Below are 25,499 nucleotides of genomic sequence, written 5' to 3' on the forward strand. Positions count from 1 at the left end.
TTCTCCTTTAAAACCCCTCACCCTATCCAGATCTCTGTCAACATTCAGACTTGCCAAACCAGCTCTGGATCCCTCCCACCATGCAGGCCCAAAGTCTCATCACCACATCCCTTGGGCATGTCACAAATTCATGCTAATCAATATCACTGGATCTCCACCATAGCAAGGCGACACTTTGCTGCCTAATTGGTTCTGTCCCTCCTTAAAGAAGCCTTTCTCATTCTTTTACCTCCTCAAGTCTCCTACATACTTCCACCCCTCTCATCCAAGGACCTTGCATCTTACTTTACTGAAAAAATTTAATCTGTTCTTGTGGGTTTCCTTTTCTCTCATTCTCAATCTTCAAATCTCCTCTCACCCTCTCCTCCTTATCATTTTCTAAGAGGCAGTCTTTCTTACTAATGTCAAACCCTCTACCTACATATATAATCCCTTTCTCTTTTGCCTAATAAAGCAGACTGCCTCAGTCACCCTATTCTCCCTAGGAAGGGGTTCCTTCCCTGCTGCCTTCAAATATGCCCATCTTTTACTCCCTAGAATTATCCTAGGTATTTCTTCCTTTCTCAGCCAAAGTCTTGGAAAAAGTTTCCTATTCTTGCTGATTCCACTTTTCTTTAATTCCTCAAATTTTTGAAATCTGATTTCCAGTCTCATCATTTAATTGAAATAGCTCTCTCCTATGTTACTACTTAAGAGTCTTCTCAATTGGCAAATCTGCTGGTCTTGTCTTAATAGTCACTCTTCTAAGTCTATTAGCTGCACTTTACCCTACTGACCTCCTCCTTAATGCTATCTCTTCTCTGGGTTTTTATGACACTTCTCTTTTCTGGTTCTCTTCCAGACTGCTTTTTCTAGCTCACTACCACAGTCTTGACTTTCTGCTTTTCTATAAGTTTCTATTTTAAGCCCTTTTCTCCCTCTATGCTCTTGGTAACTTCATCAACTTCTACAGGTTTACCTATCACCTCTATGGAGAGGACACACTCTAAATCAAATCCTAGGTTCTCCTCTGAAGTTCAATCTCCTATTACAAAACATTTCAAAGGGGATCTCTTAGAGACACCAACTCAGCATTTTTTTTTTTTTTTTGGTAAATTTTCTTTGAATTTAATATATTTTATTTTTCTCCCAATTATATGTTAAATCAATTTTTAACATTTTTTAAAAAAGTTTTGAGTTTCAAATTTTATTCCTTCCTTCCTCTTCTCCCCCCACTTCCTAAGACAGTAAACTATCAGATACAGGTTATTACATATGCAATCGTATAAAACATTTCCATATTAGTCATTTTGTATAAGATTGAAATAAAAGAAAAAAATGAAAGAAAAAGTGAAAAATAGTATGCTTCAATCTATATTCAAACAATATCTATTCTTTCTCTGGAGACAGATATGCTTCATCAGAGTCCTTTGGAGTTATTTGGAATCACTGTATTACTGAGAATAGCTAATCATTCTCAGTTCTTCACTGTACAATATTATTGTTACTATGTACAACGTTCTCTTGATTCTGTTCACTATGCATCAGTTCATGTAAGTCTTTCTAGGTTTTTCTGAAATCAACCTGCTTGCCATTTATATTTATTGTGCTATAGCACAATGATATCTCATTATATTCCTATACCAAAACTTGTTTAGCCATTCCCAATTGATGGGCCTATCTTTGATTTCCAATTCTTAGGCACCACAAAAAAAGATGCTATAAATATTTTTGTACAAATAGATACTTTTTCCCTTTTTTTGGGGGGTAGTAATGTGTTCAGATATAGACCTAGAATTGGTTGTGCTGGATCAAAGGGTATGCACAATTTTATAGTCCTTTGGGCTTAGTTCAAAATTGCTCTCCAGAATACAGTCTGAGCATTTCTAAAACAGACCTCATTCTCTTTCTTCCAAACTTTCCCCTCTTCCAAACTTACCAATGTCTATGGAATAGACTTCCTTCCAGTTTCCTAGACTTACCACCTCAACATTATCTTCAATTCCTCTTTTCCTTCATACCACATAGCTAATCAATTGTCAAATCTTTAGTTTCTTCATCCACAGCATCTTTCACATCTGAGTTCTTCTTTCTTACTCACAAAGCCAGCTACTACCTTATTTTAGACACTCATCACCTGTCTATATCCCAGTTTCTTTTTTTTTTTTTTTAATTTAATAGCCTTTTATTTACAGGATATATACCTGGGTAACTTTACAGCATTAACAATTGCCAAACCTCTTGTTCCAATTTTTCACTTCCCCCCACCCCCTTCCCCTAGATGGCAGGATGACCAGTAATGTTAGATATATTAAAATATAAATTAGATACACAATAAGTATACATGACCAAAACGTTATTTTGCTGTACAAAAAGAATCAGACTCTGAAATATTGTACAATTAGCTTGTGAAGGAAATCAAAAATGCAGGTGTGCATAAATATAGGGATTGGGAATTCAATGTAATGGTTTTTAGTCATCTCCCAGAGTTCTTTTTCTGGGCATAGCTAGTTCAGTTCATTACTGCTCCATTAGAAATGATTTGGTTGATCTCGTTGCTGAGGATGGCCTGGTCCATCAGAACTGGTCATCATATAGTATTGTTGTTGAAGTATATAATGATCTCCTGGTCCTGCTCATTTCACTCAGCATCAGTTCGTGTAAGTCTCTCCAGGCCTTTCTGAAATCATCCTGTTGGTCATTTCTTACAGAACAGTAATATTCCATAATATTCATATACCACAATTTATTCAGCCATTCTCCAACTGATGGACATCCATTCAGTTTCCAGTTTTTAGCCACTACAAAAAGGGCTGCCACAAACATTCGTGCACATACAGGTCCCTTTCCCTTCTTTATAATCTCTTTGGGTATATGCCAGTTTCTTAAATTGTGGTTAACAATCCCATATCGGGTTCATAACGGAATGTAGGAGTTGTAAATTATGATTTATTATCAGCAAATGTTTGATTTGTATTTCTATCAAACATTTACTCATAATAAATTTTACATAACTACATAGCCAGAGTCCCATAAAAATTTCTCAGTTAAAAAAGAGTCAAGAGTAGAAAAAGTTTAAGAAGCCCTATCTATATTACTGCAACAGCCTCCTCATTGGCCCTCAGGTTTCTTGCCACTTCAGTCCCATCTAAAAACTGCTGCCAAAATATTTCCCTTTAACCCCAGAACTGTTCATGTAGCTTCCTTATTCTAACAATTCGAGTGATTTTCTATTGCCTCTTAAGATCAAATGAAAACTATTTAGGCCTTCCAAGTCTTCTCTTACACACTAAACATCCTTAGATAGAGATATTCCTTGAAAAGCCCTTCAAGATCCTGCAGTCTTCCGTTTTCAAGCAAAATAAAATGTAGCAAAGTTGTGGGATAATCAGCTGTGAATGACTTTGCAATTCTCAGCAATACAAAGATTCAAGACTGCTCTGAAGGATTTATGATAAAAATAACTATTAGCTATACTTAAAGAAAGAACCGAATATGAATACAAAATACAGAACTGAATACAGACTGAAGCATTCTTTTATTCTTTACTTTTTTTTCTTGAGTGTTTTTTTTTTTTTTTTGAGGGGGAAAGAGGTCTGTGTTTTCTTTTGCAATATGGCTTTTATGGAAATATTTTGGAAAACTTCACATGGGCCTTCTCAATGGTGTAGAGAGGAAAGGAAGAGAATCTGGAAAAATTTTAAAACAAATGTTAAAAAAAATTATTTTATGATTAGCAAGATGATTTTAAAGAGGCCTAGAGAGACTTACATGAATTTATGCTAAGTGAAATGAGCAGAACCAGGAGATCATTATACATGGCAACAACAAGACTATACGATGATCAATTCTAATGGATGTGGCTCTTTCCAACAATGAGAAGATTGAGGCCAGTTCTAATGGTGTTGTGATGAAGACAGCCAATTAGACCCAGAGAGAGGACCGTGGGGAACTGAGTATGGATCACAACATAACATTTTCACTCTTTTTGTTGTTGTTTGCTTGCACTTTGTTTTCTTTTTCATTTTTTTTCTATTTGATCTGACTCATATGATCTGACAATATATAGAGAGACACACAAATATTGGATTTGACATATTTTAACATGTTTAACAAATATTGGATTACTTGCCATCTAGAGAAGGGGAAGGGAGGAAGAAGGGGAAAATTTGGAACACAATGTTGAAAAATTATCCAAGCATATATTCTGAAAATAAAAAGCTTTAATAAAAAATTTTTTGTTTTACATGTAACTGGAGAAAATAAAAATATTTAAAAAGTAGGAAAAAACCCTAAAATCTTCCATGACACCATGCTATCACTTATAGAGTTTGAGGAACCTGTATATTCTATCTTAATTTTTCTTCTCAAATATAGTTTTTCAAAAGCCTGGCATCTACTTCCACTAAGCCCAGTTTTCTCACATGCCACTGCAATTTTCATCAAGGGGCATGGAACAATCAAAATTTATTTACAGGTGTCATTAAGAATGAAAAAGGTTGAGAAGTCATGAGAGAAAATAATTTAAAGTCCAGGAACAAAACATAATCCCTGCCCTCAAGAGGCAAAGGGAAAAATTTTATCTTTTTGCTTTCACATTTGCTTATGATCATTTTTTAAAATGATCATCTCTAGAAGCTTCAACAAAGTGTCTTTCTTTATGCTGCTCAATATGTTTATTAAAATTTTTAACACAGAGAGTTCTTTACAAATAATATAACATTAAAGCCAAAAGAATACCAAAAAAGTCTTTGTTAAATTTATGCTGTGTTGTTATACAGACATGCAAAGAATAAGCACAAGTGGCCTGTTAATACTTCCAAGTTGGTGGAAAACTAAAATATTGTACTGATTTTATGAAATCTAAGATGACTGAAATATCTTCTATTGCCAATGTTTTAGAGGTAGCTAGTTAGAAGGCTAAAGAGTTATTATGTACATAGAATTCAGGTGTGTTGATTAGAAATAAATGTTCACCGAAAAACCTAAGACCAGTCTGGCTTAGCTATCAGCATATCATTTGTCAGCCTTTTCTCATCATCATCAAATGTGATGGATTAATGCCACGGATGGCTCTTTGTAGTAAGTTAAGTAGATTTTGTCTCTTCTAAACTTTCAAACATTGTTCCCAATTTGAAGGTGAGGCTAGGAAGAGTCAGATGTGCATTTTAACTTTATGATATTTACTATTTTTTTACATGATTGCACATAAATAACATATCAAATTGCTTACTGTTTTGGGGAGGGGAGAAGCAGAAAATTTGGAACTCAAATTTTTTTAAATGAATGTTTAAATTTGTCTTTAAAGGTAATTAGAAAAAATAAAATACCATTTAAAAAGTTTATAATATTTACAAGAAAAGTATAAAAGGCCTTAAAAATCCACAAACTCTTGGAAAATGACCAAGGTATCACTAGCCAAACAATATGTACTTTGAGGAACTATGCAAAAGAAAGTAGGTTAAATGTGCAGACCAAGATCCTGGAACTGTCATGTCATACAATTGGTTCTCAGTACTTGGCTAGAAGAGTGAGACATGAAATAATCACAAATAATGGACACCGAAGATTAGCCAATGTGTATGAGAAGAAAACTATAAGACAACTGGATATTTTCTGAGCCTCAAAAACTTAACTAACTTAGAAAGCCCTGTACAAGTTCTGAGCCATGTAACAGTAGAGGTTCCATTGGCAAATAACAATAATAATTATAACTAATAAGAAAAAATAAAAATATTTCAACAGATATTTTGTAATCCCCTCTCCCCACTTCCCCACTGGTCATTAAGTGTGTAAAAAGAAAACAAAATTCAAATTACATAGTAGATATATTTATTTTTTAAACCATTTCATTTTTATAAATCAAAATCCATTTTCTAATTGGTTTACATTAAAATTTAAGGACTGCTTATCACAAGAAGTTAGACCATAACTTCTTGAGCTCTGCCTTCTTTTTATATTTTCAACTCAAGCAGTTAGCACATGATAGAGCATTCATTTAATGATTGTCTGTTGATTAGCTCTGATTTTGGTATATCTTTGCCAATTCTCCTAAAAAGGACTTAGCTTTAAATTCTTCATGACTGTCCTAGCCCCACCATTGTCTGGTAAGTAAAAATCTATAAACACAGACACATGCTAAGAGAATAGCCATTTATGAAATTCCTATCAATGATTCTTTTTGCAATAGGAGTGATTATTACTCAATTTATCCTACTTCTACAGAATCTGGGTATGCTAAATAATGGCATCCCTGATAATTGTTGTTGCTGCTACAATATGACTAGTATTTTCCAAAATTCAGGTATGAAAGTCACTCTTAGACTAAAGCTGTCTTTGCCACAGGGCAACTCAGCTACTGGAGGGATTCCTCCTGCCTACCTACCATTTGAAGATCAGAATAGTTTCTTACATAAATTCCTAATCTCTTTTAAACTAGAATCAACTCTTTTACTGATGAATAAAATATCTATTTTAGATGTTAAGAATAGCAATATAAAAAAAACAAAAAAGAAGAAGAAAAGAAAAGAAAAAGATGATCCCTCTTGCCTCATCCCAAATTACTTTATATTTATTTTGTGTATCCTGAGTTAGGTTGTCTCATTGAATGTAAGATACTTGAGGGCAGGAATTATTTTATTTTTATATCTTATTTCCAGTACCAAACTCTGTAGCCTAAATATAATAGACATTTAATAAATTCTTTTTAAATTGAAACAAAACTTCACATAACCTATACAAACTTAAGACTTCCCAGACAACACATAAGAGAATAAATAGGTATTTGTGAAGCTGGTACATAAACATATATTCATCTTTGGTTACAAAGAAACTGGGCTCCCGGGTTTGAAAGTGAGGGTCAGAATATGGAAAGAGAGAGAGAAGCATAGACTATCTTTTTGGGAAAGTGGCACTAGAGTCAACTCTCATTTGAAGCATAGCCTATATATTCTGAATTCAATGAAATCTCAACCATTAGCCACAAGCTCCTCATTCCATCCTCATTCACATATTTAGAGCATTGATATTATTTGCATCAATACATGTTTTGCTCAGAAGCAAAATATTCTCAAAAAAAGTTAAGGCTTTGTTTCTCTTTAGTTATCAGGAGATCATATGGAGGACACTTGATAATATAAGATTTAAAAATAGAGTTCTACCATTTTAGTTTCAGAACCCCCTACTAAATAAGATAGAATTTTCAAAAGTTTGCTTGAGTCTCTTTTTGAATTTATCTTGTTAATTTATCATTTCCCTGTTATACCAAACAGAACCAATCACCCAAAGTATCTCCTATATAAATCATTGTGTCTTAAAGTATAAATTTTCAGAAGGACAACCAATTACTTCAGCTATATAATAACATTCTGTTCTTTCTTCTTGAAGCTATGGATTTTATTTAACTTTTCCCCAGTATAGGAGATTTTTACTGTCACAATTTATATAACATATGAACCTGACATTTAAAGCTTAAAAATTCCTCCTGGCAAAAGCCAGCCCATTATTATGCTCTTTCATGCTGTCACCACACCAGACAAGGAGAAAAAAAAAAAAAAAAAACACCTCTTGGAAAAGTTATTGACAATGTTGTCAAAAATTCCAGCACTTAAGGCATTGATGCCTCAATGCAAAAAATTCCAGCACTAGAGAATGCTAGTAAGTGTTTAGCAGTTCACTTTATAAATAAATATACATATTTAGAATATGGGTTGGGAAACCCAAGGCTTATTTTAGTGATGCTAGGGGCAACTTTGGGCCTTTACCAATGAATCTTGAAATAAAGCCGGTAAGGTAAATTAGCTGTAAACAGAATAATTACTTAACCCCTTTTTTCTGAAGATTTAATCAGTACCAAGACTATACAACTGCCACAGCATGAAGATAAAATAAGCAGTCAGAAAAATGGAACTCATCCAATTCATGCAGTCTTTTGCTCTTCCTTTGAAACTTCTCAGGCTACAAGACTTATCAAGACACGATTCCTCATCCAATCCAAACACAGCTGTGTTAAAATAGAAATTTCTCCAATTTTAGGCATCTGGAAAACTGGAGTCCATCCCTATCAACTCTAACTTTACAACCTCTACTACCGAAAATTTGATGCCACAATGTATTCTAAAAGTTCTAAGAATTCACTTGAATCTGTGTTCTGAAAAAAAGAACTTAATTACCTACTTTTTTACTCTTCTATCTTATTATCTATTATTCAAAGGTCGGCTTCAGCTGCATTTTTCTGAAGTTTATTTCAATTCCACCAGTCTTTATTAATTAGTACCAATAAATTGTGTTTACCACTATTAGATCTTCTGTGAGAGATTAAAAAAAAAAATACCAATGTGAGAATGCCACATTACTGTCAGCTGTTTAAATAAGTTTTTTTCAACAAATTTCAAAGCCTGGGAACATCCTCCTAAAGCACTATGACCATAGAGAAATTATACAACATTCTCGTCATTCGCATCCATGAAGAACTAGCATTGGCAGCATTTATGAAAAAAAGGCATTAATACAATTTCTCAACAAGTATTTAAATAGAGGAAACCCCTTAGCCTTAAAGGCTATATTTAAACATGAGTTCAAAAGCCATCTACTATAAGTATTTTCATGTATGACTTTCATGAGATTCACTAAGGTAGTTGAGTGCATGCACTCTGGGATATTTACCAGTAAGAAAGAAAAACACATCCCTACCTTTGTCTACATGGTAGAGATAAGTCTCTTGGTTCATTGCAGAGAGGAGATGTAAAACGTTGGTGTAGATACGAATTTTGTCATCACTATTGTCTTCCCAAGTGTAGTCCTGGATCACATTTAGTAGACCTCGAACAAGAAACAAGACTCCTTGTTCTGGATGATCCTAAGAAGCAACCACACTTATATAAGCATACAACTTGGAGGAAACTATTCAATAGTTCAGGCATCCAGGAGATCATTATATACTTCAACAACAATACTATATGATGACCAGTTCTGATGGACCTGGCCATCCTCAGCAATGAGATGAACCAAATCAGTTCCAATGGAGTAGTAATGAACTGAACCAGCTACACCCAGCGAAAGAACTCTGGGAGATGACTAAAAACCATTACATTGAATTCCCAATCCCTATATTTATGCCCACCTGCATTTTTGATTTCCTTCACAGTCTGATTGTACAATATTTCAGAGTCTGATTCTTTTTGTACAGCAAAATAACGGTTTGGTCATGTATACTTATTGTGTATCTAATTTATATTTTAATATATTTAACATCTACTGCTCATCCTGTCATCTGGGGGAGAGGGTGGGGGGAAGGAGGGGAAAAATTGGAACAAGAGGTTTGGCAATTGTCAATGCTGTAAAGTTACCCATACATATAACCTGTAAATAAAAGGCTATTAAAAAAAATAGTTCAGCATCTTAGTTATAGTTACAGTAATGAAATTAAATTACAAATTGCTTTACTTTTTAAAAAAAATCACACTAGTATGCTAAGTTAAATAAAACAGTCATACATCAAATTACTTAGCACTTTTGATCCCCCATTATCAATGTTTTTCTATTATGTTTAGTAGACAAGCTAAGTCTGAGAAACAAACAAACAAAAAAGGGGTGTAAATTTAATGGCTAAAATTCTAAAATTACATACAAATTGTGTGTATTTAAAAAAGTTTTAAAACCCACTAATTTCTACAAACTATAAAAAAGGTTAATATTCTTATATTATATGAAATCCCAGAAACCACCTACAATAAGTATGTTTTCAAGTCATAACTGTTATATTAATGTAATAGCAGATTTAAATACTGCATTTATGTATGTTAGGAAAACTTTCAAAAGATAAATATTAAACAAAGAACAAATGTTTCCTTTGAGTGATTCTTACAGTTTGCTCACTAAAGTACAACTTTTCCTTGTTTGGCCCACCAAATGAAAGAAAAGTTGATTAACCAGAGTTGACTAATTATTTAGTACTCTATGGATGGCAAAGTTTAAAATCCTATGTCAGAGAATCTGGCTGAGTATAAAATACAAGAGTCAAGGATGAAGCTAAGAGGTGGAAACTAGAGCAATTAACCTTCAGAGATGTTTATGATAACAGTGGAAATGTCTGTGGAATACTTTCAGTCCTCTGGATAAAGTCATTAAAGTCTAGAAGGCATTGCTATACTTTGTGAGGATGGGCAAGAAAAAAGGTCAGAAGAGAGAAAATGACTTTAGGAAATCTTGAACTCTATAACAAAAAAAAAATTTAGTATATGGTAATCTGTCTTCCATTTAGTAAATTAATCTAATTTGGCAAATCACTACCCCTTTTCTTTCTTGACAATTGCTTCAAACTTTTATTTTGTTCCACTAAATAATGAAAACTAAATTTTATTTAAAGAACTGTCTTGAAAGCAGACTGATACTGCAATTCTGAGTTATAAGAAAAAAGTTCAATATATTGCCACAGAGGGTCAATAACTTGTAACAAGCAAGCTTTAGATCACAAGAGAAGCAGCATGAGTATTTTTAAAGCTGCTGTGCAAGAATCATTACTTTTCACTGAGTGTTCATGCATCAGTGAATATAAAATTTGAAAGTAAAAAAGTATTTTGATGCCTCAATGCAAAATATAGTAACAAAAAATTAGAAAATCTTCAGTCTGTGACAGAAAAAATAATGACTAATTTTAAAGAAAGGGCCTATCAGGAAATGTTTTTCATTACTCATTAGTAAAAATGAATACAAATAGGCAGGATGACACATGGCAGTAAGAACATGGCATGATTGGGGGGAGGGGGGCGCTCCTGAAATTACACTCCATGGGCGATCTCTCCTACAAGTGGGCTCTCAAAAGACCTACATGTGGCCCCTAAAGATTGATTCTTTCAACCTCCAGTCTTCAAAAATTCCCTGTTAAAAAGTAATGTAAGAGGAAGTAAAGGAGCAACTTTCTTTTATCACAGTTTTGTCCAGTGTTGGATCTATCCCCAGAATCAGAATTTGAGAATATATTTTCTAATTTTAGAGGTTACTTTATTTATTTTTTATTTTATTTAATTATTTATTTTGCTGAGGCAATTGGGGTTAAGTGACTTGCCCAAGGTCACACAGCCAGGAAGTGGTAAGTATCTGAGGTCACATTTGAACTCAGGTCCTCCTGACTTCAGGACTGATGCCCTATCCACTGCGCCATCTAGCTGCCCCTACAGGTCATTTTAAAGGTCACTCTCAGAGTGCCAAAAAAGCTGCCCAGTTTAGAGGTTTTAAAACTAAAAGATATCTGGGATTACCAAAGAGAAAGTAAAGGTTTGTTGATCTGCCTGAGGCCACAAAGGCCATTTATCTTATTCACTCTCTTAGGCATGAGTCAATCAAGGAAAGGCACTAAAAATGGTGACAGTAAGACAGCACTACTGAGATTTTTCTACTTGTTCAATCAACTAATCAATTAAATAAGCTGAGTAAATAATATTATTGGTTATCTAAGAATCCATTTAGATGCTGACTAAAATAGTCACTAATTCTGTCTACTTTAAAAATTTCAGTGGAGAAAGGAGCATGGATGTTCCGGGGGAATACTTAATAGTGAAATTTTAAGTTAGGGTTAAAACAAGTTATCTATTCACAAAGAGCCTCCATCTAGTTTTCAATAAATGAAACTGAGGCTTATCCAACCCATTTTCAAAGACTGTTATAGAAAAACAACAAGTAATCCAAAACAATGAAAAAAGGAATAGAGAGACAACTTTGTTCTAAATCTATTTATAGCAAATGTGGTTCATTTTGGTCTTCATATCACATTTGTTTATTTATCACCCAACTTTTAAAATGAAGTAAAGAACTTTGCACCCCTCTTCTGTTTGTACAGCTGGCTAAAAGGTACTCATATTGCTTCCAGCAATATGAGTTTTTCCTTGCTGCTGGCCATTACCAGATAAACTTCTCTAGTTAGTAAAGAGTACTGCAAAGTTCTCAAAGGAAGGCATGAATTACTGGAAAACCACAAGGTGGGTAAGTATAGTGTTTAAGTATAAGAACTTGAATTTTCCATCATCACTTCCTTCTCACTTAGCCAATTAACTTACCATAAGAAAATCACTAATGTAAGCTAAATGCATTTAAATTATTTAATCAAGCAATAACAACCTCAAGGAACATCCTGTCTTGTACTTAGGGCTGATTTTTCCTCCCATTTCACAAAAATAGATAATCAGGCTAAGAGGAAAGAATAAAAGTGGCTATGTCATTAACACATACATAAAAAAATAAATAAATAAATAAAAATAAAATCTTGAAAAAGCCAAAAAGTTAGAAAGAAGATACATTGTACTACATGAACACAAAGTAAAGACATTTGAAATTATACAATCTGACCCTTGAAAGATTTAAGGTGTAATTTCCGGATATTCTTAGGGCAAGAAGAAAAAAGCTGCTACTTATTATTATGTCACTATTACATACCGGAACTATTAATAAAGTAGAAAATAAATTGCTGAGGAACTCCAAAAGGAATGATTCAGATGGCCGCATCTTTCCATCTATATTAATCATCTTTGGAACTTCAGGAACAAGGCTTACTGCAGCTCTGAAAAAAGCATCAGCTATAATGACAAAAAGAAAAAGGTCACGGATGAGCATTTTTCAAACTATAAAGCATATTGTAGTTATCAAATGGTTTGTGAACCATGAGTGAGAAACACATGAATATAAGTGGAAATAAAAAGAATACAATGTTAGGTCAAAAAAAAAAAAAAAAAAAAACCCCAAGCCTTTCCAAAGTGAATGTATTAGAGGAATACCAAAGTGACTTTATTGAATGTACTGAATATTCAATGAGATAGTCACTAGATTTTGAATATTCAGTTTAGATTCCTACTATAAAATTTGCTTTGGAATGTTGTGCCACAGTTCTCTTTTATTGTCCTGACTCAGTTTCCCTTGTTGTCCTGACTCAGTTTCCCTAACTGTTCTGTCTTAGTTTCCCTAATTAGTCCTGCCTCAGATTCCTTAATTATTCTGCCTTAATCCTCTTAGTTGCAATTCCCCCTCTGGTACATGAAGACTGATATAACTCAGGGCTACTTGCTCTAAAGTTATAAACTGTCAATGTGTAAACTCAGAAAGGAGGACTCCACACTTTGTGTCTATAGACAGACATTTTCTTAACTCTCAGTTTGTTAGAATTTATGGTCCTACCCCCCCAACCTATCAGAGCCGCTGCCTGGAGATTCCCCGATCACCAGAGTTTGGACTCCACCCCCCGCCTTTGTTTAGCTACTGTGTATAAATATATCATTGAGAACTTGCTTTGGCTGCTGGATGCAGGCTGGATGCTGGATTCTTGGAGATAATAGCCTCATTCAGCCCTGGGACCAAACCATGGATCCATTTGGTCCCAGTAAATTTCTCCCTTTCAAATAAAATATTAAAAACTCTCTAATCTCTATCTTGCCTCAGTTTCTCCAGCATTACAGGAAGTTTCCCATTTCACTAAAAAATTTTTTTTTCTAAAGAAAGATTTAGGTTGCATAAGAAAGAGACAGCAGAGAATGAAAGACAACACAACACTTAATTCTCTATCCTGATTGTGCTATTTATAAATGAAGAATTTGGACTTGATTTCTAAAGTTCCATATATCTTTAAAACTATGTTTCTATGATCTATAGTACTCAAGACAAGTTAAAATCTTCCCAGGAGAATGTTTTGGGATGAATTTGTGTTTGTGTTTTTGTCAATGTAGTGAACATCTAATGCAAAAACCCTATACATCAACATCAATGATATCTGTAGCATATAGGCTTCAAAGAGCAGTCCAGGACACCAAGAAGTTAAGTGACTTGATCTCAGTCACTGAGCCAAGATATCATTTGAATCTAAATCTTCCCAAGTCCTGACTTGTCCAAGGTCAGCTGTCCATATTGTAGCCACACTACCTCTCAGAATTTAGGAGAAAGATAATGAGTATGCACATATTTTAGAAATAGTTCCTTCCCCTTTTACAATTCCCAAAACCTATGAGAATGACTCTAAGAACAAAATAATCAAAACATGGAACTGACAACTGACATTTAAAAATATTCAATAAGATCAAAGGCGTTAATGGTCCAAATACAATTCCATTCAGAAATGACTTCCTTTTGACACAAAAGAAAAATGTACTTGTCTATAGCATCATTAATTAAAATTGGAATCCTATCCAATATCAGAAAGGCAACTTCAACAACAAATATTTAATTTCCTGGGAATAAAGTCTGGATTTAACAAGAAGATTCTATATATACTAAAATCTACATTCTGAAGCAAGGCTTTCCTTTCAACTCTTTGTTCCTTAAAGAAAAATTATTATACCTAAAAGATTTGTTTCAGAACACCTCAGAACAATATGAGGTCATATTCTTACAAGCTCATCTTTCAAAACTTATATCTTATCAATCTAATTCTTTCACACTAAAAAGTTTAGCTACTGATTGTTTATGGTGACTAATTCAACGAATTAACCAAAACTTTGCACATCTACGTGCAAGATACTGTGCCAGATTCTGTAAGGGATATGACAAGACCTGTTCTCTGACCATTAGAGGTTTACAAATTTACCCAGAGAAACAAATAGGATAGGCTGATGGTTTGCACTTAATTTCAACTTAATTTAGGAACTCTCCTACTCATGATTATCTTTAAAAAAGAAAAGTTTCCATATACACTGAAATTCATTGTTAAACTGGAAGAGGCTGAGTCCAGGATGCGTATATATATCCTATATACCAAATGAACTGGCACAGGTAATGAGTGCTGTAAGAATTTAGAGAAGAGAAATCACTGTGAGTTTGGGTGCATAAACTGCTGAGCAATCAACTGGATAACCCTAAAATCAAGTTCCTAATCTCTACCCAAAATACTATTTTGTGTCCATTCTATATTCTTCAAAAAAAAAAAAAAAAAAAAAAAAAAAAGAGTAGGATTTCACTTATGTCCTACACTGGACTATTATGAAGCTTATATTACAATGCTGTTTTTACACCTATCTCCTCCTCCCTTCTCATTTTGGAATTCTAAACAAAGGATATCAGCACTACAATCTAGAAGCTGGTAATTATCTGATACACTGAAATGTGGCTAAGGAGAAGGCTGAGTTCGCATTTTTCATTATACCCATAGCACCAAATCTTGAGCTTAATTGCTACATTTATCCTTGACTTTTTATAATAGTTTGGTTGTGTTTTACTTCTATGTGAAAATCTCATAGCCTATTAAGCAGTTTTGCAGTAAAAACATTAAAGGGATACAGATATGATGAGTGGGAAGTTGCTTTTCTAGTGACCTCCCTAGAGAGCTGTTGGCTGCATAGAGGGAAAGGAAGATGTAAGATGGAGTTAGAGAACTTAGGTTCAAATCTCAGGCAAATCACTTCCCATTTCTGAATCTCAGTTTCTCACCCAAAATTAATCTCTTGATTCAGCTGCACAACCTATAGCTTCTTTTCCAATTCTAAATTTGAGCTCAGCTGGCCACCTTAGATGTAGTACAGCTCTAAGGGAGGCTGTGGCACTGACCTCTCAGGCCATCTGGCCTTGGGAATGATCTCGTTAAAAATTACATACTTCTATCTGATTAGGATGCTTAGGCCTCAAATAGTGCTGGCCAACAGATAACAGCCTGATGGTCAGTGATAACAGAAGTGCTTAAAGTTAAGCCAGGTACAGAACAAAATTGGATGCCCACCACTTGACCCAGTAACATTGCAGAACTAAAAACATACCTCTAGAAGGTCCCCCCCTTCCACTGAGGTCTGCTCAGGCAACTATGAGAACACCTATGCACAAAGTCAGAATCAGATCACTGCTCAAGTTCACCTCTAAGCCATAAAATTAGTATATCAATGAAATGAAGTATCTAGTTCTCACTTTTTCCTATAAATTTACAATCTTGCTCTTGTTTTAGAACTTAAACTGCTTTAATTGGCATTATAATTTTAACAAACTTTGCCCCTTGACTTGGAGATGGGTCTAAGCCTGGGGATCCCCCTTGAACCTGACACTTTGACCTTCTTGTCTTATTTGTTATGCTGATGAGATATAAGTACAGTCATGGTCATAGATGGCTTATGTTTCCATCCCTTCATTATACTGACAAGGAAATTTAAAGACTTTTAACAATGGCCACATCTGATAAATACACTAAGAGAACATAAAATATTAATAAATATAGCATTAAGAATAGAAGACAAAGATTTAATATGTAAATGGAGGCGTTTCTCCCATTTCACTTAAAATTCTTTCCCTCTAGCTCTACTTTTCAGTAGAAAATAAGGGATTTAGTTCTCCCTTATCTCTACTTTCCTGTCTCAGACCCTGCCAGCAATATAATTATAAATATAAAACAATGCCATTGTTTTTCTCTAAGATCAAATCAACATAATAGCTTAGATTAATATTCCGATACATTTAGAAAATATCTAAATATAATTCACTTTTATTTTTTAGAATTCACTTTATTTTTTTTCCTGTAAGAATGATTTCCCCAAATCTACATCACACTCTGGTGTGTATTCCTTCAAGCTAACTGTTCCTATGGCACTCTAAAGAATCAGTAAATCATATCCTATTATATAGCTGCTTATTATAATGCTTATGACCCTCCTTTAAGTGTGTATGTATATCTGTATAAATACATATACAGACACATACATATATACACATATACATACACACTCTTATTTTAGCACATGTTCAAAAAAATCTAAGTCTTATTATCAAAGTTCACTTGAACAAATCTAAATTTTTTATTCTTTGTGTATTTATTTTTAATAGTATTTTATTTTTCCAAATATATTCAAAAATAGTTTTCAACATTCAACCCTGCAAAACCCTGTGTTCCAGATTCTTCTCCCTTTCTCCCCACTTCACCCAAGACAGCAAGCAACCTGATAGAGGTTAAACATGTGCAGTTCTACTAAAATATTTCTATATTCATCATGGTGCTCAAGAAAAATCAGAACAAAAGGAAAAAAAACACAAGAAAAAAACCCAAGCAAACAAACAACAACAAAAAGGTGAAAACACTATGCTTTGATCCATATTCAGTCTCTATAGTTCTCTTTATGGGTTCGTATGGCACTTTGCATCACAAGTCTATTGGAATTGCCTGAACAAATCTAATTTTAAAATAAACATTTACCATATTATGGAAGCCTGACGACTTTACACGTGTACAAAGAAATAACTGAAATTTACTATAGAATCATAAAGGCTTCTGTCAATTTACCTAAAACTAATGTTCTACTGGGGAAAGCCTATATAGCAGCTCTTCAGGGTTTTGTCTCTAATTCCTGGGCTACTTCCTAGTACATTATGACAAGAGTATATCAATCTTTTTATCTTTCTATTGTATTTGCTTTAAAAAAAAATTTTAAATAACAAAAATGAAAAAAACAGTTAAGACTGATAGATTTTTTATTAACTAAAAAAGATAGATGTATAAAACATAACATCTAAAAAACTGTAGTCTAATATTAAAAAAAAGGCTGTTCTTCCTTAAACAGCTGCCAATTATGAAAAAATCTAACCCTCTTCATTTTTCAGATAAAGAAATCAAAGGTCAGACACAATAAGAAATTTTCCTATGGGCATAAAGCTAGCAAGTGCCAAAAGCAAGACTAAGAAATTACTTGGGCCTAATTTCAAAGGATTATCCTTCAAGTTTCTAGCAGGTCCTTTTGAACCTACAGTGATTTGAATGAATGAATTAAAGAAAATCCAAAAGAGCAGAGATCCCTTTGCTCTATTTTTATAGCCTGAAAGTAAATCATGAAGTTAAAGGAATTATAAAAACAAAAAAATTCTGATTCTAGGGAAACCCAGAAATGAACCTAAGAGAAGGAAGCACCAACAAACAAAAGGGATAGGAGCGCAAAAGGCCTTTGAAGATTAGGAGGACCTAAAGGTCCTGGAGCCCAACCATTTCATTCTAAAGAAAAAGAAAATGAGGCCCAGGGAAGTTAAGTGGCTTGTATAAGATCACACAGGTAGGAAGAAGAAAAGCTGGGAATCAAACTCAAGTCCTTTAACCTCCAAACCCAGCAAGCTTTCTGGTGCATCACAGCCAGTGCCTTTAGAGCATCATGTGGAGAGAATGAAGCAAACAAAACCAAAAAGAAGTTAAGAACAGACTCAGATTAAAAACGATTTTAGCTGTCTCCAAGCAAGATGCATGCAACCAAACAACTGATTTAGCAAATCTTTTGTTATTCCTAAAGACCTGAGCCTATGAGCCAGCTTTGTTTTAAATCCCAACAGGCTTATGCCATGGGTAACACCACTTTCTAACAAAGAAATGGAACTGCTGGTCTCATGCTCTGATCCTTAGTCAGCTTCCTGGGTTAGGCTAGCTGGGAGTTCATTTGTCACAATACTGCTCTAGTAAAAATCACAGGCTGATGAGACAAGAGAATGAATTACCCATACATAATTCTACTTTGGGACTCTCTATGCAGCTGGAGCATTTGTGGGGTTGACAATGAAGCATATTTATGTGACTTCATTTATGTTTTGCTCTATATTCTCAGCAATTTAATGCATTATTTATTTTGGCTTATAACCACTGTAAATGGCTTAAAGTACAATAATATGCTTTTAAGGTTTAGTACCACAACACTGAAATACTAAAGTAAAATCATCATATAAATTATTGAGCATAAATATAATAAGAAATTACATAAACAGTTACATCTGGATAATTCTGTCCAAATTAATGATAACATTTTACATCGACAGTTTCCATACATTTTCAGATCCACTCTCTCCTCTGGTCAGTCCTCATACAAAAAAGGAAAATGGTTTGCACATCACAAACCAAAAGTACATGGAAGTAAAAGGTGTGAGTATATAAAATTTTGTGCATTAGACTGGGAGGAAGCACAAGAGCAATGAATGGAACACTGACTCTAGGATCAAAGGATGGACGTTACCTTAGTGCCCTCCTCTGTAAAGTCAGGTAGTTGGAGTCTTTTACAGCTCTAAATCCATGATCCTATGATTTTAAAAGGATTTTTCAAAAATCATGTTCAAAAGAATCACATATTAGAGGGGTAAATATTTTCTTGACCATATTCCTCCAAAAAAATAAATCTGAAAACTATCTTGTTTAGTTGGAAAAACAATTGCAGAAGGTTGAAGTTTAATTCTGACAGACAAAATACAACTTAGCAGATAAATAATCACATTGCTACTTTTGTGATCTTAACATATTTTCAATAGAAATACTATTTATCTGAAATAATAGTTAAGATTTCTTGTAATAGTGATTTATCTTTTTTTAATTTTAAGTTTATTTTTTCCATTAAGAAAAATCTATTTTTGGGGCAGCTAGAAGGCACAATGGAAAAACACCTATCCTGAAGTCAGGAGGACTCAAGTCCAAATCCAGCCTCAGACCCCAACACTTACTAGCTGTGTGACCCTGTGCAAATGCTTTAACCCCAATTGCCTTGTAAAATAATTAAATGAATAAATAAGATATTCTCCACCAAAATCTATTTTCTTTTTCACTTTCCATTCCTTTTTTGGGAAGGGAAAAGATTCTTCAAATAAATATGCACAGTCAAAAAAAATTTTCAAGTTCAAAAAAATCTGTACCTTAATTCCATTGCCTCTTTATCAGGTATTTAGCATGTTTTATCTTGAGTGCTCTGGAATCACAGTTGGTCTTGTTATGCCACAGTTCTCTTTTATTATCCTGACTCAGTTTCCCTAAATTGTCCTGCCTTGGTTACTCTGAATTGTTCTGCCTCCATTTATAATTGTTCTGCTCAACCACCCCTCCCTCCTAATCATGATGATCTAGATAAGGAGAAAGATCTTCTATCTTAGGCATCATCAGAATGTTGGGTGCCTCTCCCCATTCTGTAATCCCACTTATCAAATATCCCCCATGCCTCCCCTCACCCTGTCAGAACTGGATTGTTAATCCCGTGTTCCCACTCTTAGCACCCTGACTCCATTCCTGCCTTGGTCTATCCCCTGTGTCTGAGCCACGTGTATATATGCCATTGAGAACTCACATTGTTTGCTGGATTCTTAGAGACGAGAGTCTCATTCAGCTCTGGAACCAAACCATGGATCCATTTGGTCCCAATAAATCTCTCCCTTTCAAATGAAATATTAATAACTCTCTAATCTCTATCTTGCCTCAGTTTCTCTGGCATTACAGTCTTTGCATTCATCAGAGTTTGTAAGGGTTTCAAAATTATTCATTTTTACAATACTATTTTATTGTATGAGCTCTTCTCCTGGTTCTGCTCACTTCACTTCACAAAAGTTTACACAAATCTTTTCAGTTTTTTCAACTCTGTCTTCTTAGGTGCTTTTCACAGTAAAACAGTGTTCTATTACTCATACAACATAATTGGTTGGACCATTCTGACTGGCATTCCATTAGTTTCAAGTTCTTTTTCACTACTAAAAGAGCAAAACAGCTAAAATTTATAAAGTGCTTTAAGATTTGTACGATATTGTGCATATGTTATTTCATTTGATCTTTCCAACAAACTATGAAGTTGATGTTATTACATTTTTCATTTTATAGGAAACATTTTATCTCAAAGCCAAATGACTTGCCCAAAATCACATAATTAATAAATGACTGAACCAAATTTTGAACTCAGGTCTTCTCCACTTCAAGTCTAGGCCTCCATCTCCTATACTATATAACTGCTAAAACCAATGAGGTTCATTTAATTCACCTAAAGCATATTCATGCTAACAGGAATTACTATTGGTTTTATACATGGATTACCAGTTTCCAGAGAACTAAAAGTATCTTGCATGTTGTAGGCACTCAAAAAACAATTAATTGAAATTAAAATAATATATTTTTAATAAAAGTCTACTTAAAGTTATTTAATCTTTCTTTAATGGTTCAAATGGTACTTGAGAAATTTCAAAACCTCAGGATCATCAGTGAAACAACCAATTGTCACCAAACAATATTTCAAAAGATTTCCAGTAACTTGAATTCATTCAACTATTTTCTAGATAAGCATGCAATTATTATTCTAAACTTCACAGGATGTATATTTTTTCAGAAAGGACTTGTCCAAAGGCCCTCTACAATCATTCTCATTTATAAGACTAAGCAAGATGGTTCTGTTTTCACACAGATTTAGATCCATTTGTATGTTCTCATGTTTCCAAAATATGGGATGATGGTTGACTCTTTTTGATATATAACTATTAAATATTCTTAATTTATAGAATCACTAGACACACAAAACCCAATCTGTCTGAGCCACCCTATCCAGTCTGTCTGGGATAGATTATTTTATAAAGTCCTTACAGGAAAACATCTTAAACAGTGCAGGTTTAGATGGCCAAAATTTCTCTTATGTACAAAATGGATTTAAAACTCATAATTTATTTACTTCTCTTGGTCTTTTCTAAAACAAAAAACCCACAGATATGTCACAGAGTTCTTTCAGAAACAAACAAAAAAAAATTAGTTGCCTTAGCAGGAAAAAACATAAACCTACCTTGGGAAAGGCACTGATTTGCCAAGGCGACCTGACCTGAATGCAGATAGAGATTAAGACGTGTGAAGATACCAGTCAAGGAAGGAATAGTAATGAAACAGAAGGCAACACAGGCCTAAAAAAGAAGAGAAATGATTATTGTTATACCTCAGGACACATCTTTAGTGCCAATGTGATAGTTGATAGTTCTACTTTTTAAAAAGAGATTTTTTTTCCAGGTAAATATTCTTAAATCTACCCATACAAGTCTAGATTTATGTCCTACTCAAAGCTCAATAAAATACACATTTAGAACAGAAAGTTTCTAAGAGCTCCTCAAATCTGAATTTCCAAATAAAAAACTTTCTTATTGTATATAATAAGAGAATGTGAGAAAGACAATATTTTTATAACCTTTAAAATAACTTTCTTTAAATTTATTTCTTTAAAATAGTAAACTTTCTTGCACTTCCTCTCCAAATATTTCTGCTAATGAAAAATTAAGGAAAAGGTATCCATCTGTGAGTAATTTGAAAAATCAGTATTAAGACCATACTGCTTGTTACTACTGGGCTTATATCCCAAGGAGATCCTAAAGAAGGGAAAAGGACCTGTAAGTGCAAAAATGTTTGTGGCAGCCCTTTTTGTAGTGGCTAGAAACTGGAAATTGAATGGATGCCCATCAATTGGAGAATGGCTGAATAAATTGTGGTATATAAATGTTATGGGATATTATTCTGTAAGAATAATTCTGTAAGAAATAACCAGCAGGATGATTTCAGAAAGGCCTGGAGAGATTTACATGAACTGATGCTGAGTAAAATGAGCAGGACCAGGAGATCATTATACATGGCAACAACAATACTATATGATGATCAATTCTGATGGATGTGGCTCTCTTCAACAATGAGATGAACCAAATCAGTTCCATTTGTTCAATAATGAAGAGAACCAGCTACACCCAGCGAAAGAACTCTGGGAAATGAGTGTGAACCACTACATAGGATATCCACTCCCCCTCTGTTTTTGTCTGCTTGCATATTTGATTTCATTCTCACTTTAATTTTACCTTATTTCTAAGTCCAATTTTTCTTGTACTGCAAAATAACTGTATGGGTATGTATACATATATTGTATTTAACATATACTTTAACATATTTAACATGTATTGGTCCGTCGTCTAGGGGAGAGGGTGGGGAGAAGGAGGGGAAAAGTTGGAACAAAAGGTTTTGCAAGGGTCAATGCTAAAAAATTATCCATGCATATATTTTGTAAATAAAAAGCTGTAATTAAAAAAAAAACACATACTGCTACTTAACAATTTTTTATTTTTTTCTTTATTGTTCTTTTACTTTAATAACTGTTTACTAAGTAAAAACCTAAAAAACCATTAGTATCCTGAGTCTAAGACTCTTTTCTTTTCTCTTTAAAACATACCCGAACAAATGCAGCAGTCTTTCTGGAGTGATTTCCTTTCATTACTCTTCTTGTTTCCATTGTCAACTTGTTCACACTCTAAAGAGTTTTTAGTAAATAAATTTTAAAAAAAAAGTTGATTGTCATTGTGGCTCTATGGTTCATCCAAATTAATTATGAAACATAGTCTTTATAAAGGGCTACAGAGCATTGCCTGAAGTTCTACACTCAGCTTATATAAATATAGTTAATATGAAGGACATCTGAAAATTGCATTACTATGTACTGGTTAAAATAATAAAAAATATGCATGCTTAACTTTTGCTTTATCAAAGCACTTCAATGATAGTCATAAAACAAATAAAACTCATCAAATTAGCAATTCCTATGAAAAGGTAAGATCAACTAGATAGAGTAAATAACTGCAAAGGAAATTCAGATTTTCTTATTTCTGCTGGCATGAACGTCAAGTAAAAGCATAATAACTGCTATACTTTTTCCCAGCTTAAAAAACAAAACAAAACACAAAAACCCCTGAGCTTAAAAAGTGCTTCAAGTCATTTAATATGTATTAAAATTTAGTTACAGGTCTTTTTTAATTCTGAATTTAATAAACACAAAATAAAACAAACATTTCCAAGTACATTGTAGAACAGAAGAAGGAAGCTGTGCATGCAAGCCATAGGTCTTTTAAAACATTTGATTTTTATTCTAATTTCTATTCTTTAAGGAGAGTAGTAATAGTTAAACTATAAATAAATTTAAATATAGAGTTATTTCCTGTCAGAAACAAACAACATAACAATCTCCCTTTCAAAAACATCGAGGCCAACCTACACTAAAATTTGATTTCTGAATTTGCTCATTTTAGGGGCCAAATCCACATTTGGACTAAGGGATTTTTAAGGATGTCTCAATGTCCTTGCCTATTTTTATTTTCTACTTCTGCTAAGAAAGTTCATTAAGTAAGCCATATGACATCCAAAAATGTGGAGTCTGTTCCAGTTCTGCTACTAACTAGCTATATAACCCTTATTTTCTCAGGTTTCAATGTATTCATCTATAAAATGTAAAAAAATGAGTTGACTGCACTAGGTGAATCAAGATTCAAAATTCTTTTGACTTGAAATTAACCCTGACAACAACAAAATTATTTCCCTTTAAACGTAAAAGTGAAACGTAGAACAGAATACATATAAACTTTTCAAAAAGAGATCCTAAAAATCAGTGTAATAATCTCTTCTTTTTATGTTTTAACAAAGGAATAACATTTGCAATCAATATAAGCCACTTAATTTAAGTTCATCTGAAACCTTATTTAGATATATATTGAAATGGTAGCCTTTATATTTTAAGGGAAAATCTGAATCAATAAAAACTATCAAAACTATTAGACAATTATTTTGTTAACATTATTGAACCCTGTTTTTTCTAACAAGAATGAAATAGCAATAGTAGGCTATTACAAATCTAGATTCAGGTCTGTGTATACACTTACATGAATCAACTGGACAAGAACAGGTTCCAGATTACAAAACATTGACCTGGTCTCCACATAAAAACTTAACTGTTGCTCAAAGTCACGACCAAATGAAACCTAGGAACAGGAAGAAATATGAGGATAAGTCATAGAATATTCTATTTTTTCAGAAGTTTCTAATAGGATTTTGATGCAATAAAACAGTAGTTAATATTGTCTTGGTACCTACCTCCATCACAGAATAAGTGGGAAACAGAAACCATTTAAGTGGAACATCTTAAAGTTAGAATATTATAATACTTTAACAATAAATATTTATCCAGTTACCACAATGTATAAAAGATCATGCTAGACCCTATGGCTGATAAAGACATATAAAGTACTATACCAAGAAGCTCACACCAAGGAGCTCACAATCAAACTGGAGAGAGAAGATACATGTATATAAGTGTCAAAATGAAAGGCACAGACAATATACAAAGAGTTCTAAAGGAAAAAAATAGCATAAGCTAGTATTGTCTAGAAATATGTCTAGAATATTATGTCTAGAATAAATCAAAGGAAATGGAGACAAAGTCAGGAAGGATGGTTAAGAATTAAAAAGGAAGAAGGTAGGAAATGTACTCTAGGCAAAGGGAATATTAAAAGGGCAGAAAGGAGAATATTGAGGGAAAGAACTGATCAATGGATGAAGAATAATTTTTCACTCTATAAAAATCAATCATTGAATGGTTTAGTGCTAAATAGTGCTAGACTGTTTTGTGTATGTACAAAATCATGAGATATCATTCCCACTTAAGGTATTTTGTGAAATTTAATCTAGTCAGGGAAATAAGAATAACACAGATGAAACAAAAAATACACAAGGCAGCATAATTAGAGGCTAAGGTATGTTTAGGGACTTACGTGTAATTAAGAAAAGGAAATTATCTGTGTGGGCTGAGGTACCCAAAGAAGCTGTATTTATTAAGTAGGGGAAATGAGGGAGATCTTGAAGGGTAAGTACATTATAAATTGGAGAAAAAGAGAAAGGACAGTCCTAATTGGGATAACAGAATGCATAAAGATATACACTAAGCCAATGTAGAAATTAAGGACAATGGTATAACTACAGAAGTTCCATACTGAGGAATAAATAAGATATGACAAATAGG

The 25,499-nt window shown here is 33.5% G+C and overlaps 1 protein-coding gene across 1 annotated transcript in view; it reads right to left on the reverse strand.

The window, feature by feature from the left end:
- The window catches only part of VPS35L (VPS35 endosomal protein sorting factor like), a 111,814-nt gene that overhangs the window by 18,950 nt on the left and 67,365 nt on the right, over window positions 1-25,499 (reverse strand). Inside the window, exons 24-28 of the mRNA XM_031942613.1 lie at window positions 24,364-24,462; window positions 22,887-22,964; window positions 21,471-21,585; window positions 12,409-12,548; window positions 8,671-8,836 (exon numbers count right to left, since the gene is read on the reverse strand). Of these exons, the coding sequence (XP_031798473.1) occupies window positions 8,671-8,836; window positions 12,409-12,548; window positions 21,471-21,585; window positions 22,887-22,964; window positions 24,364-24,462 (598 nt within the window). The remainder of the gene's footprint in view (window positions 1-8,670; window positions 8,837-12,408; window positions 12,549-21,470; window positions 21,586-22,886; window positions 22,965-24,363; window positions 24,463-25,499) is intronic.

This window comes from Sarcophilus harrisii, chromosome 1 (genome assembly GCF_902635505.1).
Source record: "Sarcophilus harrisii chromosome 1, mSarHar1.11, whole genome shotgun sequence".
NCBI lineage: Eukaryota > Metazoa > Chordata > Mammalia > Dasyuromorphia > Dasyuridae > Sarcophilus > Sarcophilus harrisii.